A 19,429-nucleotide genomic window follows, 5' to 3' on the forward strand; every position below is an offset into this window, starting at 1 on the left:
CTCTTATGTCACATCTCCAGTGCAATCACATCCCTCCTCTAATACGGATTCAAGAACTACGCACAATACTCTCGGTGTAGCCTAACCAACATTTTATACAGTTCCACCATCACCTCATTGATCTTAAACTTTATGCTGAACTAATAAAAGGTAAGTAACCCATACGCCTTCTCTAATACTTTGTCTACCTGTCCCACTGCCTTAAAGGGGCAGTGGACGTGCACATCAAGATCCCACAGACCTTCAGTGATGCCCACGATCCTATGAGCACCGCCCACAAACACTTCCCAGTTCCACTTTATTACATGTCCATTTTCGAAAAGATCTCCATCTTTTCTTCCTTGTAAAGCTTTCACTTTCACTCCCTCAAATTTAAGGAACACAAGCCTCAAGTATGCAAGGAGTTCATGGCCTCCTTCTCCCTGCAGATTGAAACAGCCACGTAGCAGTCTATTTGACACTGAACTGAGATAAACAGCAAGCGTAAATAAGTCTATGGGTCTGCCATCAGCACCTAAAATGTAGGGAAAATAAATTTTAAAAAAAACACAGGTTTGTGAGAAAGATATTGCGATAAATCAAATTAGCAAAGATAGCTTTGAGAATGAGTAATGGAACAGTTTGTTAGAACAGTACAATGTGGAACCAATCAGAGATCAGGCTACTTTAGAAATATTATTGGGTAATGAGACAGGGTTAATTATGAGCTCATGGTAAAATATTCTCTTGAGCATTATATAATAATGAAATTCACATTCTGTTTAAGGGTGAGAAACTTGTATCTAAAACATGGGTCATAAATTTAAATAAAAGCAGTTATAAGCTTATGAAATGTAGTGGGGAAAACAGATTAAAAGGTATGACAGCAAATAAGCAGTAGCAGACTTTAAGATCATGATTAACAACTCTCAACATAGACACATTCCATTAAAAAAAAAGGTCCTATGACAAGATCGAACCATTCGTGCCTCCTAGATCATAGGAAAAAGCATATAGAACTCTGATGAAAGGTCACTGGACCTAAAAACGTTAACTCTTTTTCTCCCTCCATAAATGCTACCAGACCTGCTGAGTTTCTTCAGCAATTCCGGTTTTTGTTTCATGATTAATTGTGCTCTAGTTTAAACAGTTTTCAACTTTATAAAAAGAGGCATATGACTTGAAACATATGGTTTAAGAAATTAAAATGAAGTCTTTACTTACAGAAACACTGGGCAGTAACCTGATCCAGGACATTCAGAAACCTTGGAGTCATTTGTGGCAATGGATCAAGATCAACTTTTTTGAAATCCTCTGGACAATCAGATTTTAAATGTCCTTCTCGCTTACACAAGCTGCATACAACTATGGAAGCCTATATAAGAGAAGTGATGACTGTTTCTTTAAATAAAAAGTCATTAAGCACTGTACATTATTAAGGCAATCAAATATGCTGTTGCTGACTGCAAATAACTTTAATCAAATTGTGAAAGTTTATGTAAGTGTTTTCCTAAGCTTCAATTATCTGATCAAAATTCAAAAATATTCATGTAATGGCATTATTTTCAGAACAAAAAAGGTATTACCTTTCCCTTTGTAAAAACAGCTCTACTGAATACATAAAACATATTATCACTGCTCTGTGATTCACATACAGGTAAAGTTGTTCCAAATTCCTTATTTATTTCATTCCGAATTTCTTGATTACTCTGCATAGTTGTTTCATGTTCAGCAGTTTGTCTAACTAGCAGAGAAGTTACATGATCTCCGCATTTAATTGGCTTACATCCATTGGTGTTGAGCAATTCACCAATTACCCCATCTTCATCAGACTGATTATCTTTATCTTCCTCACTAGACTCAGTGTATATATTATCAATTTCTTCATCAGCTGTAAGACTGTCCAGGTGAATCCGTTGAGTGATATTCAGATCCGATTCATCATCCTCGTCCTCCTCCTCATCTTCCCCCTCTTCGTTTCTGCTCAGAGTCCCTTTGAGGTGTTGTTGCATTGCCTCTTTGGAGAAATTATGAAATTCATCTGCACTGTCAGAGCTTTCTCTAACTTCATTATTTAATTTTGACTTCAACGGACTGGTGTGCTCCACACAAAAATCATCAATTTCCGTATTCTGAGGATTCAGAAAACTCTCAGAATCTGAAAGACTTTCAGAATAGAAGTTCTCTCTATAACAATTTTTATGCTTCACAGGAATTTCATCTTCACTAGAAGTGTCATTTTCAGCCTCCGTAGATTGTTCGAATTTTCCTTCCTTTGATATTGTACCAGTCCTGGCTGCATTATCTTTTGGCTCTCCAAATGTATCAAACAGTTCCTCATCATTGTAACTTTCTAGAAGCTGACTACTGTGTTTATATTCACCATCTGGCTGATTTAGATCGTCCTCATACAACTCATAGCCAGCAATTCCAATCTTCTGTAAATCAGATTTCAGTTCTTCCTCTGTGAAGCTCTCAGTCTCACACTCTTGTACAGTTTGTAAGTTGCCACAGGATTCTTTAGAAGGTAGATTTTCACCAACTTTATATATAGCATTATCATGCAACTGTGGGCATTGTTCATCTGAAACCGATGCTGAGAAAGCTGATGTTATACTACATAGCTGTGACTTTGAGGCAGAAATTTCAAGCAATTCTTGTTGATTTGCCACAACATTCAATGCCCCTTGAGAATAATTTTTCTCATTTTCATTGTCTTTTTTCTTCAATTTTGCTGACTTATACTTGGGCAAAGCAAAATACTTGTAAGTTGCTCTTAAACAATGAATGATGTAATCGTATACCATTTGGCTATTAAGTGTTCGTGTAACATTTCTCTTTACAGAGTATGGATCTGGAGAAAAATGACATGATAATGATAGTCAGTCACTTAATTGTACAGCAAACAACATCTTATTCATTGAATTTTACAATTGGTCTATGGGTCAGCTCCATGGATGTTTTAGTAATTCAGAGCAAGAACATTTCTAACACCAATAAGCGTTACTTTTAGTGGTATCAGAAATAATTGGAAGCAAAGCAAGTAAAACATTTTTTGCATACTAATACTGTATACACAAAAATGATGATGAAGCAAATAGAGCAGTTGGCTCCATTCAAGTAATGAAATTATTATAGATCTATCAATGGAAAATGTGATCCTCTAAATCTTCATTATCTAGAATATCTAATCCTATACTAGATATGGTCTCGATAGACTAAATATTTCGACAATTTTGTGTCATAAGCAATGTCAACCAATGTTGTGAATAGTCTTTATACTGGGTGAATAGGAGACAAAATTCTTTCTTTGAAGTCTTGAGTCACTACACTGCAAACTGGAAAATTAAGAGAGAGCCCACATCTCCACACATTGTTCAATGGAACCACCAAACTCTGATCAAATTTGAGAATCTCCACTAACTCCTATGGACCAGCTATACAAATTACAAGACTACAATGGCAGGACAGAGGCTTCATAAAAAGCAGTGCAACAACATACTGATCACGAGCCCACATAGGTACAGCAACTTCAACATTCTTGAAGTTTGATACATCCTAACCTGCTGCAATATAACACTGCCAGATCTACCATAGCAGCACCACAACTTGTCTTTATAGAAAAATGCAGGTGCCAAGACAAAAATGGAATTATAATGAAAGATCACCAGAAGCTTTAGTAAAAGGTAAATGTATAGGAATAACTTAACAAATGTAGGTAATGGAGAGGTGTAAGGACAAATGTGCAATGGCGAGACCTAGGTCAACGGAAGAATGGCCACTGATGTTGAGGAAAACCAAAGGAAATGTATGAGGTCAAAGCTGGAGAAAGGAGAAGTATTTAAACACAAGGAACAGAATTTCAAATGAAGATCCCATAAAGGACACCAATGATATTAAGAATCTGGAACATGATAGAATATAGGAAACAGGTTTAGATGATCTGAGTTTATGTAATGTGGTGGCAGACTGGCAAAGAGAATATTAGAATATGTGAGATTGAGGTGAACACACATTTCTAAGATTGACAGGTTAAGACATAAATGCGGTTATACAGGCAAAGTCATGCTGACCTTCTAAGAAGTGGATATGGGATCAGAAGCTCAGCTTGATGTTCAGTGGGATGTCAAAGCTACTAATTGTCTGCTATTGCCCAAGACAGCAGAAATAAATAGATCTGGTAACAAATGTAAGGGTGCCTAAGAAAATGACTTTTATGAATATTACTAATGATGCAACGGTCTGAAAGTCTAATTTTAAATTCAGATTGTTGCCATAGTGAAACAAAGTTAACAGACAAGGAATAATCCTTGGATTGGGGACCAAAAACAATGGTTTTAATCATGCCAATATTTAATTGGAGGAAATGTCTGCTTATTCAGCACTGGCTAGCAGATAAACAGCTTGATAATTTAGCAACAATGGATGAATCAAGAATGGTGGTGAAGTAGGAGAACGTGGGTGTTGTCAGCATACGCGGGACAATACATGTGGTGTTTTCAGATGTCATCATCAAGGGGCAGAAATGGAAATGAGAACTTTGAGAGCACCAAGGTTAGATCCTTGTAGATAGGACCAATGATACTGACAAAGAGAAGACACTGTAAGTCACAACCTGGCTTGAGAGCAGCAGGCAAGGTGAGGATTTTGTGAAAGGCAGGTAGCATCACCTAGGGAGATAGCTCAAATCAGGCACTGAATAAAGACAGGGTGAGGCTCAGGGCCTTCTGCAGAGATAGTTGGACTTGTGGGACTGATATTGTTGCAGGGTGATTTGCTAGCGCTGTTGAACTTGGTTTAACCTAGCTTGACAGGATCATGGGAACCTGAGGAGTTACACAAACGGAAAGGAAATAAAGTTGGGAACCAAGTTGAAAAGCTGCTGGGTAGAAACAGGAGAAAGAAAAAGTCTGATGCACAAATAGAAGTAAATGATTATATAATTAAGTGGTAAAACAACAAACAATGGCTGCATGGTGACCAGCACTGTGAACTGAATATTCAAAGCTATTCAACATTTAAGAACGACAACCAAGGAGGAGGAGGTGGAGTTGTCTTGATGATACAAGATGGGATAAGTAAGGACCATGGATCAGTGCGGAATCTGTTTGGGTGAACAGATTGGTTTTAGTTATTAATAGGCCACTAAATGGTAGTGACAGTGTGAGGGATGGTATAAAACGGGTTTCTCGAATATCTTACGGATACTTTTCTAGAATGGGGTGTTAAGGAGCTAACTAGAGAGTGGACTAAATTATTTTAGACCTGGTATCACATAACGCAAAAGGGTTAATTAACAATCTTGTTAAAGACGTTGTAGTGACCACAACGTGACAAGATTTTACATTATGTTTGAAAGTGAGTTAATTCATTGTGAAGCAAGACTTGTTAAGTTCGAATAGCGGAAATTATGAAGGAAAAATTCAAAAGGCCAGTCAATTGTGGCAAACAGAGGAAATTAAGGATTGTATATGATTTATAAAAAGGACATATGAAGAGGCCAGAAATAGTCATAAATCTAAGGATTGAGAAGCCTTTAGATTGCCAATGGAGACTAAGAAACTGATTAAGAAAATAGAGTATAATATGAAAACAATCTAGCTAATAAACAGAAAAATGAACCATAACATTTTCTACAGGTATGTTAAAAGGAAAAGTTTGGCTGAGACAAATGTTGCTCCATTAAAGGCAGAGTCAGGAGAGCATATAGGGAGAACAGGGAAATAGCAGAAACCTTGATAATTACTGTGTGTTTATTTTTACTGAGGAAGATACAAGAAATCTTCTAGAATTACAGACCCAAATGATTTGTAAGAATGAAAAGCTGAAGGAAATTAGTATTTAATAAGAAGGTTGTACTGGGAAAAGGAATGAGGCTGAAAGTTGATAATTTCTCAGCATCTGATAGTCTACATTCCAGATCATTGAAGGTGGTTAGAGAGATGGTTGATGCATTGGTGAGCAACTTATAAAAATCCCCACAAATTTTAGAATGATCCTTGCAGATTGGAGGCTTGAAAATGTCATCCGCTATTTAAGAAATGAGCAAGAGAGAAAATAATGAATTACAGACCTTTTGGCTTTGCATCAGTCACAGGAAAAATGCTAGAATCTATTATAAAAGGATGTGATAAATGAACACTGGATAAAAATGATCTGATTGGGCACTGAAGAGGTTGATCCAGTATCAGTTAGTTAAGGGATAAAGCCTTACACTTAGTAATAATCAAAACTAGTAAGGCATGTGGGAACCACAGATGTACATAAAGGAATAACAAACAAAACATTCAGACTGTCAAGGCTAGTTGCACAGAAGCTACACTTTCAGAGGCCTTGGATAAAGAACAGATGATGCTTATCAAAGACTATTGGGAAAACAAAGATAATGTGAGACATATGGGTGCTGAAGTGTGGGAATTGTTATAAACCTGCTCTAATCTGCATAAACTAGAAGGTTCTGTAAACCATCAGAGTGTGTTTCATACTTCAAGGTATTGTGGCTTTCTCTCTATACATACATATGAAATAAAGAATTGTAACTGGAATTCCTGAGTCCTCTTATCAATTTGACAACTGATCAAATTTTTGAGGATACTATTAAAAAATTTGAGAAAGGAGTGTAGCATATTTGGATTTTCAGAAGGCTTTTGGTAAGATCTCCCACACTAGGTGAATTTGAAAAATTAAAGCAATTGGGATTGGAGGTAATGTACTGGCTAGGATTAATGATCGGTTAACAGACAGAAAACAAAAAGAATAAATAGATCATTCTCACATTGATGGGCTGCAACTAGTAGGTAACCACATGGTTTAGCACTTGGGGCCCAGCTGTTCACAATATATATTAATGAATTGGATAAACATTTCTAAATTTGCAGACGATACAAAGCTAAGCAGGAACATGTGCTGTGAGAAAGATGTATAGAGGTTTTAGGAGTATTTTAACAGACTTAGCGAGTGGGCAAGAAGATGGCAGATGGAACAAAATGTGTTAAAATGTGAGGTCATCCACCTTATTTCTGAAATGGTGGGAAGCTTGGTTAGACAGTAGCTGGAGTACTACCTGAACTTTTGATCTCCTTATCTGGTAAAGACATTATTTCCACAGTGGGAATACAATGACTTGTTCTCAAAAAAGGAGACACTGTCATATGATGAGAGATTAAGCAAATTGGGTCTGTATTCTCTGCAGTTTTGAAGAATAATAAATTATCTCATTGAAATCTACAAAATACTTACAGTAAGACAACATTGAGGTTGAGACAAGATCAGCCATGATCATGTTCAATGGGGAAGCAGGCTCGAGAGGCTGAATTGCTTATTCCTATTTCATACATTCTTATGATGTTTCCCCTGGTTGGAGAATCTAGAACCAGTGGACACAATTTGAAAATAAGGGGGATTGAGCACAGAGGAGAATTTGGTTTGGCTCAGAGGACTGTGAATCCTTGAGCTTCTCTACCCCAGAGGGTAGGTGAACTCATTCTTTGAGTACAATCTAGAGATTGATAGATTATCAATGAAGTTATTGGAACATAGCCTTCAATTAGCTATGATCATATTAAAATGTGATGTAGACTTGATGCACTGAATAACCTAATCCTGTATCTAGAATTGAAATGGAATCTGATCCATCAGGAAGAGGACGACGACTTGAGGAAATTGGCGCAGTCATCGATATCAAAGGATGTAGAGAGATTGAAGAGCATAAGGAGAAATAGATTACCTTTGTCACAATGACATAGGATGTAATTTGTAATACTGATAATAAAGTAGGGACATAGGAACTTGGAAGAGTAAACAAATTGGCCCCGAAAACTTTCTCTACCATTCAACAAGATAATGGGTCATGGTCTTTTTCACCTAGGCAAAAGTGGGCACTGCAGATGCTGGAGATTAGAGTCAAAATTAGAGTAGTGCTGGAAAAGCAGAGCAGGTCATGCAGCATCTGAGGAGCAGGAAAATCAACATTTTGGGCAAAAGCCCTTCATCAGTGTCACCTACCCCACATCCCTTGAAATGTTCAATATCTAGAAATCTCTGTTTTGAATATACTTGGTAACTAAGTCAGAGGGCTGTGAAAGTTCAAAGAATTCTAAAGATTCACCACCCCTTTGGTGAAAATATTCCTCATCTCAATCCGAAAAGCTTGCTTCTTACTCTGAGACTGTTTCCTCTAGCTCCGGACCGTCCAGACAAGGGAAACATTTTTTCTTGTGTCTACACTGTCAAGCCCCGTAAAAATATTGTACGCTTCAATGAAATCTCTTTTCATCGGTTTAAACTCTATAAAATGTCAGCACAATCTCCTCAATCTCTTTTTAGAAGATAATTCCACATCCCAGGGATCAGTCTGGTGAACCTTCATCACACCTCCATGTTAAATATATTCTTTCTTGGGTAAAGAGACCAAAACTGTATACAATGCTCGAGGTGAGGTCTCATCAAGGCTCCAGTCAACTCCAGCATGACGTTTTTGCTTCTATACTCAAATACTCTTGCAATAAACGGAAGTTTTGACACTTTGGCAGGGGCAGAAACCTGATTGGAGGCATTCTGTATGGAATTCCAAGAAAGACAGGAACACAAATGAGAGAGGTGACGACACGGCAAAAGTGCCATAATTCCTTCACTGGATGGGCTTCGTGATCCGAAGACAAAGATAAAAATATCATCTAATTTATTCACTTTTGTACGTAAACAATGTACTGACCTGTAAATGTTAACCTAATGTAAGCAGAGACAACTTCAAATTAACATGATATTGGCATCCAAAGAATACCAAATTCACACCCACCCTAACTACAGAGGGGATAGATGTGGGCAGATAAAAGTTAACAGCATTGAGACTTGTGACGAGAATGGATTATTACACTTGTAGATTTTGTTATTATACCTTCCACAGCAATTCTCCTTTTGGGCCAGTCTTTAGCTTCCCGGGAAAGTGGTTCTTTGATCCGTATACAAATAACGTAATCCGCCAGTGAAAATTCCAGTGCATAAAACCGAAGTAGTTCAACCCACAGCTGCCCCAATGGTACAGAATTTTTTTGACTTAGTCCAAATACAAGTGGAACCTACCAAAGGAATGTGATTGAAAAGCTATTCAATTACTATGGCTGTTTAAAGGAAAAAAAAATGAAATTCACCCTCAAGACAGGAAAACATACCTTTCCTTCAATTGATTTGCCACAATCCCCACTCACAGGTTTGAATTCCCACATAACCTTGTTATTTTCTATACCTTTAAGACTGAAGTTGCCTAGGTTATTCACCGTAAAACCATCAATCTGTAAAAAATAAAATGTTTTAGAAAAGCAGTTAAGATAGCATTATTATTTTATTTATATATTTCAGAAAGAATACACATACAATAATATGGAATGGCCAAATGTTAACATGCTGTTGGATCAGCATTTCAAGTCTTTGTGTGTTATTGGGCAGAGGCACAACTATCTAGGGCACATTTGTCAGTGTCTATTCAGATGATTCTCTTCCTCCTTGTTGACTAAACATAGGATCAAAAGATAAAATATAAATGAAAGAATGAGAGAATGTTATAATGTGGAAAAATGTGATAATATTAATAAAGAAAGCACAAAAATAACTGACAGAGTCCTGCAGCACGGAAATGATGATGATGACAAAACTGACTAACTCGACGATGCTGATGCTAATATCCATATAACTATTTTAAAGAAATAAATCAATATTTGCTGATTTTAGATAAATGCAACTGAAATATTTTAAGGAGTTTGCTAATGTTAATTACAGTTAACTGTTAAGAGCTTAAGGGCCTACATGTCAAATCATGTCTATGCTATAATCTATACATTTTGATCTTTTTAGTAGATGAGGAGAACACAAAGCTTCTTACAATATTAATGTATGTAAACCTTTACACATCTCAAATGTGCTTGCATTTATACAAAACGTTCTCAATATTGATAAGAAAAAACATGTTTTGCCAAAACTTTTTATATTTCACTCATTAGGATAATTTGTGAGAAATACCAAAGGAAAAACAATATTGATACTCTCTGACAGGCAAGTGCTGATTAGTTAGCAAGTGGACTCTGAACGATGGGTCCATTGCCATGGAGAATGTACCAGTTAATGATAAAGAATCATAATTTGCTAAGAAACTCATTCAAGTCTGACAGCATGTATGGAGAATGGATAGTGTGTCAAGCTGGAAAAAGCACAGCAGATCCTGCTGAAAGGTTCCGACCTGATATGTCGACTCCCCTTCTCCTCTGATGCTGATCAACCTGAAAATTGGAAGAACTGTTTTTAATAAAACTCTTACCCATAATCCCAGATACACAGGCAGAATGCATTCCTTCCTTTGTTGTAGAAAGTAGATTACCATTAAAGCAAATGCATAGGGTGGCAATCCTCCTTCATCTGGACTATCAATGTGACACAGCTGAAAACAACAAAAGTTTCTTTGTTTCAAAAAACATTCAGTTATAATTATGGTACCGTCTATCTTTTGAGCCTGAGATTATTCTTTCCAAGAGTAATTCTAAATAGTTCTACAAAGCTGCTTTTTGTCAGTGGAGTGAGACCATCTCAAGATCCTGCTAGAAATGAATCGCCGACACAAATTCAATCCAATCGGCCTACGATTGGCCTAGATCGGCGGCAGCGGTGGCGGAGGAGGCGGATATGTGTGCGTGCGCAGTGGGTCTGTACATTTTCTACAATTAATTGTTTATCAAATCTCTTGGACGTTACACTGCCAATGTCATACTTCATGTTAGTACATATCCTTTCATCAAAATTGTTGAACAAGAATCACCTCTCTCTAGTTGCAAAAGTATAACCTGCTCCTGACAACAGTGCGCCTTTACATTTCAACTCACTCGTTCTACAAACTTGTATTTTGGAATTCTCTTCATAAACCTGCTTGCCATGCTATTCAATTGTTGAAGTCCCCTTAAAATTGATTGCATCTTCATCCTCATCGACTACTTTTTTTCCTCCTTGGTTTTATAAGACATCTTAACAGCTTTACAGGAAGGTTACTAAATAAGAGTATCATGTATTCTCAACAATGAACAACAATTTTGTCAACTTAATCACATTTTTTGTAACTACGTCAGGGATTTAAAGGAAACAATGCAATCAACTCCCATTTGTGAAGGGGAAGAAAAGTTAGAATTTGCCTGATCTCTGAAAATTCTCATTCTGAAGCAGAGCATTCAAATTACTAAAACTCAAAAGGAAGGTCAACATAATCTAAGTATTTATTTCAACTTGGAAAATGAAAAGTTTACCATAAGAATATTAAATTAAATATATTTACTGTAGCGACCAAATGGTTTCAAAATAATGAGTTTCTTACCTTAGCCCATGATCTAAAGGCAATAACCAGTGGAGTAAGACAAGGTTCCAACTTTCCCAAGGCAGCTAAGTGATATGTTGTGAGCCATGCATTTTCATTGCCTGCACTCACTTTACATAAAAGGCCACTGAAGGGAATAAAGAAAATAGCAAACTATCATTAAACGATTACAACTCAGAAGAAGACTATTCAACCCACTGTGTCAATGCTAACTTTCTACAACAGCAACTCAGCTCGTCCTGCTCCTTTGTAACACCACGTGTTCTCTCTTTGGGCCCTTAGCCAATTCCCTTGTAAAAGTATTCACTGTAACAGATTCCACCAGCAGTGCATTCCAGATCTGAACCACTCAGAATACAGATGGTGTGTCCCCAATGGTTCTTTTCGCCATAATTTTGTCTCCTCTGGTTCTCGACCCTTTGGCAAATGGGAACAGTTGACTTTTATCTAACTTCCATCAAATGTCCTTCTAAGCTTTTGTTCAGGAGAATAGCCCCACCTTCTCCAATCACAATGAAGTTACTGAATCTCAGGAACATTCTCAAATCTATTCAACCTCTTCTCTAATGATTTCACATCATTCCAAAAGGACATTACCTAGAATTAGACACGGTAATCACTCGAGCTGAAGCTGAATCAGAGTTTTATGGAAGAGCTGTAACTTCCTACAGTTTGCAATCTATTTAAAAAGCACAGGATTCATAAGTTTTTTTAACAACTTTCTCAACCCTTTCTATCCTTTTAACAATTTGAACACACATACTCCAAGGTATTTCTGTTAGCACAACATTAGACTTGTTCCCTTTATTTTATATGACCTTGTCTTGTTCGTCCTAACAACATGTACCATTTCGCACTTCTTTATATTAAAGTTCATCTGATGTTTATCCATTCCATGTCCTCTTGAAATCCATCATTATCCTTCCTAAAGAATGTTACCAGGATTGGAGAGTTTGACTTGTAAGGACAGGCTGGTTAGGCTGAGCTGTTTTTTCCCCCTGGAGTGTAGGAGGTTGAAGGGTGACCTTATAGAGGTTTATAGATTCATGAGAGGCATAGGTAAGGTGAATTGCAGAGGTCTTTTCTCTAGAATCAGGCAGTTCAAAACTAGACAGCACAGGTTTAAGATGAGAGGGGAACAATTTAAAAGGGACCAGAGGGACAATGTCTTCTGTACGGAGGGTGGTGTGTATAAGGAATGATCTATGAGAGGAGGCAGGTACAGATACAACATTTAAAAGACATTTGGACAGGTACATGAATAGGAAAGGTTTACATGGATATGAGCCAAATGCAGGCAAATGGGACTAGTTTTGTTTGAAAACTGGTTGTCATGGAGAAGTTGGACTGAAGGGTCTGTTGCCATGCTGGATGACTCTATTATATTTCAAAATCTTGTGTCAACTACAAGTTTTGAAATTACATCCTGCACATATAAAGCTTGGCTAACGGATGTTCAACTTTCACAATGACAAAAATAAAGCATCATTGTATACTATAAGGAGAGTTTCTGTTCGCCTTTTTTGCACAGAATGCTTTTATAGTCTAATTAATTTTCACATCAAGGAACAGTGGCAGAATCATTCATATTTCACGATGACCGAAGTTTGCATGATTTTGGAGCTTTTATTAGATGTTGATAGGGATCTTGAAGCAATTAGTTCTTCAAAGCAATCAGTATATATCTAAGAATCATGCAGCAAGTCAGTAAATTAAATGTCCTGTGATTGGGGGTGGGGGTGGGGGGGGGGGGGGGGGGCGGAGGAGAAATGCGGTTGGTGTAGACTATGGAGTTATTGCATTAACTCAGCTGTCTACAGACTGTAAACATGGATAAAGGTCACGGTTGTTTTACAATGCTATGATGGATAATTCTATGGCCTGGAACTGTAACCTGAATACTAAGTAAGTTTAAAGTAGTCAGGACTAATTGTTATTCAGAAGATCCTGAATAAGAAATTGAGTGAATTAAGACAGATTTTATGCCATAGGTTAAGGCAGTCAAACCATCATCGTTGCTTTGATATTAAGAACAATAAATTTGATAACTACAACTATACTGTTTGTTCTCATTTATTCTTTTCATAACAATTTACATTTATTGGATTATAATTAGTGTCTTAGTTAAAGAAAGGGACATGCTTTCTGCCTACCAATGTTAACTTGATGGTTCAGAGCACTGATTTACACCAAGAATTCTGTTTGACTTTTGGGTATCACTAATATCACTTCTCAGCACACAAAGGCATAAGCCCATTCCAAAGCGATACAAGGTCCTTATTAGTGCAGCCAGTTAGATGACATTCCCAAAATAATCTCTTCTAAAACTGCATTTTACCAAGATGTATCAGCTTTCTATTTGCATCCTTAGCACAACAAATGAAACATGGAAATGTTTTTGCATTCTTACAGATTTCAAAACAACCTATCCATGCAGCAATCTAAATTTTAAGATGAAAGGCTTACATAATTTAGTTTTTGCTAATAAAAAACCTGAAAAGTACTCTATGTTTCTAATATGTCTATTCAATGGATAAGTTTCTTTTGGAAAATCAAGTATGTTGTAAAAAGAAGGGAAAGCTATTTAGCTCAAAACACCCATCCCTTTTAAATTTGTACATGTGTAAAAATATACTTTGAACTCTGAAGACCATATCTAAGACCAAATCTAAGAATCACCAGTGGCAAAGACTTTTAAAAAGATCACCGACTGGAAGCATTTGACATGAGAATGTAGCAAGAAGAAAAAGGAAAGGCCTTCTTCCAAATTTTATAAATCTATATTAATTGTAAATTAAGAACTAGAAAGATTTTCCTAGTTAAGGGGAAAGCATAAAATTCCTGGCTCCAGTCAATTTCCAACCAGGTATTATTCAATCACAGCTCTTGCTGTGAACTGAAGAAAATAGTGTCTCCCTTCACCTCAAATGGGATTCAACAGCAAATCACACTCAGTTTCTAATCAAAGAGTGGCAATGCCAGGGAAACGAGGAAAAGGAGACTTAAAAAAAAAACTTAGTATACATTGCAATAGAAATAGGAAGTATTTAAGTTTAGCACAACTTATTTTAATGTGTTAATATACATATTAAACTAGATTAATTATTTTACAATGGTTAGTATTTTGTAAGTGGCTCAGTTCATGTTATACTTAACACTATAGTAAACTACATTCATATTAAGAAAGTAAGTCCCGACAAACCTTTGCTTGTCTCTGCATAGTACGACAGGCACTCTGGCATGGAACTCCGCCTCAACATCAATGAAAGAAACTGAATAAATTTGGGAAGAGCAAAAAAATCTATTTAACAATTCTTTTGACTGTTAAACTGTTCTTTCTGCTCATCACAGGGAGGTTTGATATTTCTGAACCAAGCTTGTGCTAATCTAATCTGATCAACACGTTTACTAGGGATTGTGTTGACATACAAAATGACGATCCAAAGGACATGTTCGGGCCCAGTCACAAATTTTTTTGAGGTAGAACTTTAAGCATTACTTGATAAACAATGAAAAGGCACACAATATTTGTCACTGTATAAACATAGTGACTCATTTTCAGTGGGCAAAAGTCTTCTAGAAAATTTTGATGAAGAACCCCTATTCTGATTTACTGGAGCTCTAATGATTAATTTTAGTTTTTGTAAATTAAGTCCTGGGATAGGAACTAGGCTCTTCTAGTTTTTACCTATTGGAAAAGGACAAAAGTATTACAAGATGGAACGAAGTTTTAATTTGCTGATGGTATTACGTCGAAATCATTGTACAGCTCTACATATTTCATATAATGATTTGTAAAGTGTGCCATTAATGTGTTAAATTTCAGTGGGCAAGATACATTTCTATAATTCTCATGTCATTTTAGTTGCAGACAAAAGACAGACATACAATTCAACAAATTACATAAAATACCCATAGAACTGATCTTACATAATCATTCAAATGGTTTCATGTATGACTCTACAACACAGTATTTTCTAAAAACAGCAAATTACTTATGCATGTAATAGTTGAAAGACATTTTCTCTTATCTTTCCAAAAACTTACTGCTATTCTTAAGGCTTTCCTGAACCAGCAATAGTACATCAGGTTGATTCATCTGAGAAACAAAAAAAGGACAGATATACTCATCTATAAACTAAATTATTTATGCATTGCTTTTGCATGAAATACATTCCTCTCCTCACTTTCATCATGAACATTTTAAAATATCATTTAGGATTATTAGGGTACGAACAGAATACTAATCATCAGAAATGAAAAAATAATTTGACTTTATTAGAAACAAAACAATCAGAGACAAATGCCGGTCCCTTACAGTCAGAAATGGAGGAAGTTATAATGGGGAACAAAGAGATGGTAAACTTGTTAAATACATTTTTTGGTTCTATCTTCACTAAGGAGGATGCAAATAACATTCCAAGAACTTTGAGGAATCTAGTGAGAGGGAGGACCTGAGGAAATCAATAATAGTAGGGAAATAGTGTTAGAAAAATTGAAGGAATTAAAAGTCAATAAATCCCCAGGGTCTGATAATCTACATCTCAGAGTACCTAAGGAAATGTCGCTAGAAATAGCGGATGCATTGGTGACTATACTTCAAAGTTCCATAGACTCTGGAACAGTTTCTATAGATTAGAGGTAGCTAATGTAATCCCATTATGGAAAGAAAACAGATTTATAGACTAGTTAGCCAGACATCAGTAACAGAGAAAATGCTGAAGTCCACTATCACAGATTTAATAACTGAGCACTTGGAAAACAATGGCCGGATGGAGTTAGCATGGATTTATGCAAGGGAAATTGTGCTTGACAAATCTATTAGTTTTTCACAAGGAGTTAACTAGAAAAGTTGATAGGACTTTCAAAAGGCGTTCGATAAGCTCCTACACAAGAGACTGGAATGTAAAATTAAAGTGCATAGTATTGGTGATAATGTACAGACATGGATAACAAACTGATTGACAGACAGAAACTAATGCAGTAAATGGGTCTTTTCCAAGGGTCAGCCAATAACTAGTGCAGTAACGCAAGGTTTTCAGCCATTCAGAATATATGTGCAGAGATGCTTCTGTGTGATTTGGACAAGTTGAACGAGTGGGCAAATGCAAGATAAAATTATATGGATGTGGATAAATAATAAGTTATCCACTTTGGCAGTAGGAAAGCATAATATTATGTGAATGGTGATCGTTTGGGAAAAGGGCAGGGTGCAATAAGAACTGGTGTCCTTGGAGTGAACATTTGGTGCAACAGGCAAAGAAGAACACAAATGGTGTGTTGGCCTTCAAAACGAGAGGGTTTGAATATGGAAGTAGGGATGTCTTGCTGCAATTGTACACAGCTTTGTTAAGATCACAACTGGAGTATTACGTGCAGTTTTGGTCTCCTTATCTGGAGGAAGTATGTTCTGGCTTTGGAGGCAGTGTAATGAAGGTTTACCAAATTGATTCCCGAGATGGTATGACTGAAAAGAGACTTGATCAGTTAGGACAATGTTTACTGGAGTTTAGAAGGAAGAAAGAGGTTTCTCAGAAATCTATGAAATTCTAAAACAACTATTTATAGTCAACACAAAAAGGATGTTCCCAATAACTGGGAAGACCAGAACTAGGGGTCACAGTCAATGGTTCCTCTAAGTTACACAGCTGTGGGAGCACACAGGTGCACCAAGGTCCCATGCACGACGATTGCTTTCAGCAAGGTGATCTGCATTGACATGGTGATTGTGGCAGGGACCTCAGAGGCCTGTGGAGCTGGAAAAAAAATTGAAGGAACACTGGACATAGTCTAAGGACATCGGGTGAGCCACTTCGGGCTGAGATGAGGAGACATTTCTTCACTGAAGATAATGGTGAACCTGTAGAATTTTCTGCCACAGAGTATAGTTGAGGCCAAAACACTGAATATTTTCAAGAAGGAGTTAGATATAGTCTTAGGACTAAAGGGATGAAAGAGAGAAGAGGGAAGACAGAGTGGAATAGAAAGTTTAATGATCAGCCACGATCAGATTGAACAGCAGAGTAGGCTTGGAAGGGCCAAATAGCCTACCACCACTCCGATTTTGTGTGTCTAAACCTGAGCAGTTCAGAGGGGGTGGGATCAGAGAAAGAGCTGAGAGTGAGAGAGAGAGCAAATGTGTGACTACAAGATACACAGACAGACAGACAGACAGATATATAGATGGCAGTAGGGTCAGTGAGGCAGAGAAAGAGAAGAGAATGAAGAGAAAGAAAGAGGTAGCAAAGAGAGAGGAGGGACATGGTGGGGAGGTGGTAAGGTTAGAGAGGGGAGGGCAGAGAGTCTCAGAGGGGGCAGAAAAATGGGGGGGGCGGGTCAAAAAGGAAGGTCAGAAAGATAGGGAAGGAATGGTGGTTGGGAGAACCGGGGGAGGGTGGAGAGAATGAGAGAGACAGAGAGGTGGCCAGGTGGAAGGGGGTTGACGAAGAGAGAGGTGGGGGAGACTGAGGAACAGAGAGAGGGAGGGAGAGGGGGGCAAACGGAGACAGGCAGATATACAGTTTGCAAATATACCAGCAGTTCTGACATTCATACACAGCCCCGCACAGTTCTGTTTTAAATATTAAATTTTTGTTTTGATTGTTTTGAGAACTCCCAACACTTTTGACCACAAGTAAATTAACTAAAGCTTTCTAATTCATTCAGACAATTAACAGAAAATCCCTCTGTTGCAGGGTTTTGAACGATATACAGAGTTACACTGGTGTAACTTAGTGATGAGGCACTCGGTTTGAGTGCTGGAAGGATTCTTTCCAAGATGGATGAAATTAGTTTCACATATTAGCAAGTTATGGCAAGGGGGTACAATGTTGCACAAGATGGTTGGGAAAGTAAGCAGTGCTCAATATCAGACACTGAATCTAGACTGTAAGCGACTGTACAAAGATAAGTAATACCAAAAATGAGACAAGTCTATCATCAGAATTCACAAAATATTTCTAAGACAGATGAAGTTTAAAAGCGATCTTGAAGTTCAGTATTCAAAAGGTTCAACAGTAAAATTCAAATTTGAACAATTTTAATATCAGGTTTATTATCTAAACTAGTATATGCCAAACCTAACAGATATCTGTACATAAACTGTATTCATTGTGCAGTCCCTGGAAACTTACATGAGCTGGAAACTGTATATCTATGTTAAGGTCAGAGTCTTTAAAGCCAAATCTGGTACAAGAGGAGCCATACAGTCTTAGTGAGCAATCTGGATAACAACAAAAAAATATAAATGCCATAAATTTCAACAGTGGCTAACTGCAATAATACAGTGAACTACTTGAGCTTCATGCCAAAAATATTTGAATTTTTACCCAGTATACCTGAAAAATTATTGTAAACTAACTTTACAAAAATCTTATTACATAACAAGTTATAGCTAAAGTAAAAACATAAAACAGTACAGAAAATGCAGATCAGGCAGCATGAATGGAGAGCAGTTCCAACATTCCAGGTTAATGACCTTTCATCAGAATGAAAGAATTATAGAAATCTGTATACTTTTATTAATCTACACATTTTTAAAGCCAGAGGACACGAATAACAAAAGAGAAGATCTGCATTAAACTCAAGGGCAGGAAAGATTAACTAACAAAGAATATCATGTAGCAAAAGGCAAAGGTAGTGGTAATTAGCATACCAAAAAAAAACTTGTCTTCGGATGAGGCAGAAATGGCTATAAGCCATCTGAATGAAACACGTAGGGATAAAAAAAGAAACAAGCTAGCAAACAAAAAGAATACTGTACAGGATAATATGAGAGGAGGGGTTATGATCTAGGTTCTTAAATTCAGTACTGAGTTCAGTATGCTGTAGAAAGCGGAGACAAAACATGAGACATCATTCCCCAAGACTGCATGGAGCTTCATTGGAAGACTAACGACAGGAAGGTCAGACTGGGAACCAGGTGAACTAAAACAAGTGACAGCAAGCTCAAGTTCATCTTAGTAGTCTAATCAGAGGGGTCACCCGGTCTACATTTGGTCTCCCTGATGCAGAACAGAATACATTGCAAACAGAAAATAGTTTACTAAATTGAAAGGAATTTGTACATCATTAGTTTACTTCTAAAGAGTGTTTGCAGCT

At 37.0% G+C, this 19,429-nt stretch overlaps 1 protein-coding gene across 5 annotated transcripts in view; it reads right to left on the bottom strand.

Moving 5' to 3' along the window:
• LOC140486678 (terminal uridylyltransferase 7-like) overlaps nucleotides 1-19,429 on the bottom strand; it is a 95,047-nt gene that overhangs the window by 47,538 nt on the left and 28,080 nt on the right. For all 5 annotated transcript variants that reach the window (XM_072585872.1, XM_072585871.1, XM_072585873.1 and 2 more), the window contains 9 exons: nucleotides 18,463-18,551; nucleotides 15,377-15,428; nucleotides 14,532-14,601; nucleotides 11,330-11,456; nucleotides 10,289-10,408; nucleotides 9,150-9,269; nucleotides 8,876-9,056; nucleotides 1,566-2,833; nucleotides 1,204-1,354 (listed from right to left, as the gene is read on the bottom strand). In XM_072585872.1, coding sequence (XP_072441973.1) covers nucleotides 1,204-1,354; nucleotides 1,566-2,833; nucleotides 8,876-9,056; nucleotides 9,150-9,269; nucleotides 10,289-10,408; nucleotides 11,330-11,456; nucleotides 14,532-14,601; nucleotides 15,377-15,428; nucleotides 18,463-18,551 — 2,178 coding nt within the window. The remainder of the gene's footprint in view (nucleotides 1-1,203; nucleotides 1,355-1,565; nucleotides 2,834-8,875; nucleotides 9,057-9,149; nucleotides 9,270-10,288; nucleotides 10,409-11,329; nucleotides 11,457-14,531; nucleotides 14,602-15,376; nucleotides 15,429-18,462; nucleotides 18,552-19,429) is intronic.

Source organism: Chiloscyllium punctatum, chromosome 2 (genome assembly GCF_047496795.1).
Source record: "Chiloscyllium punctatum isolate Juve2018m chromosome 2, sChiPun1.3, whole genome shotgun sequence".
NCBI classification, from domain to species: Eukaryota; Metazoa; Chordata; class Chondrichthyes; order Orectolobiformes; family Hemiscylliidae; genus Chiloscyllium; species Chiloscyllium punctatum.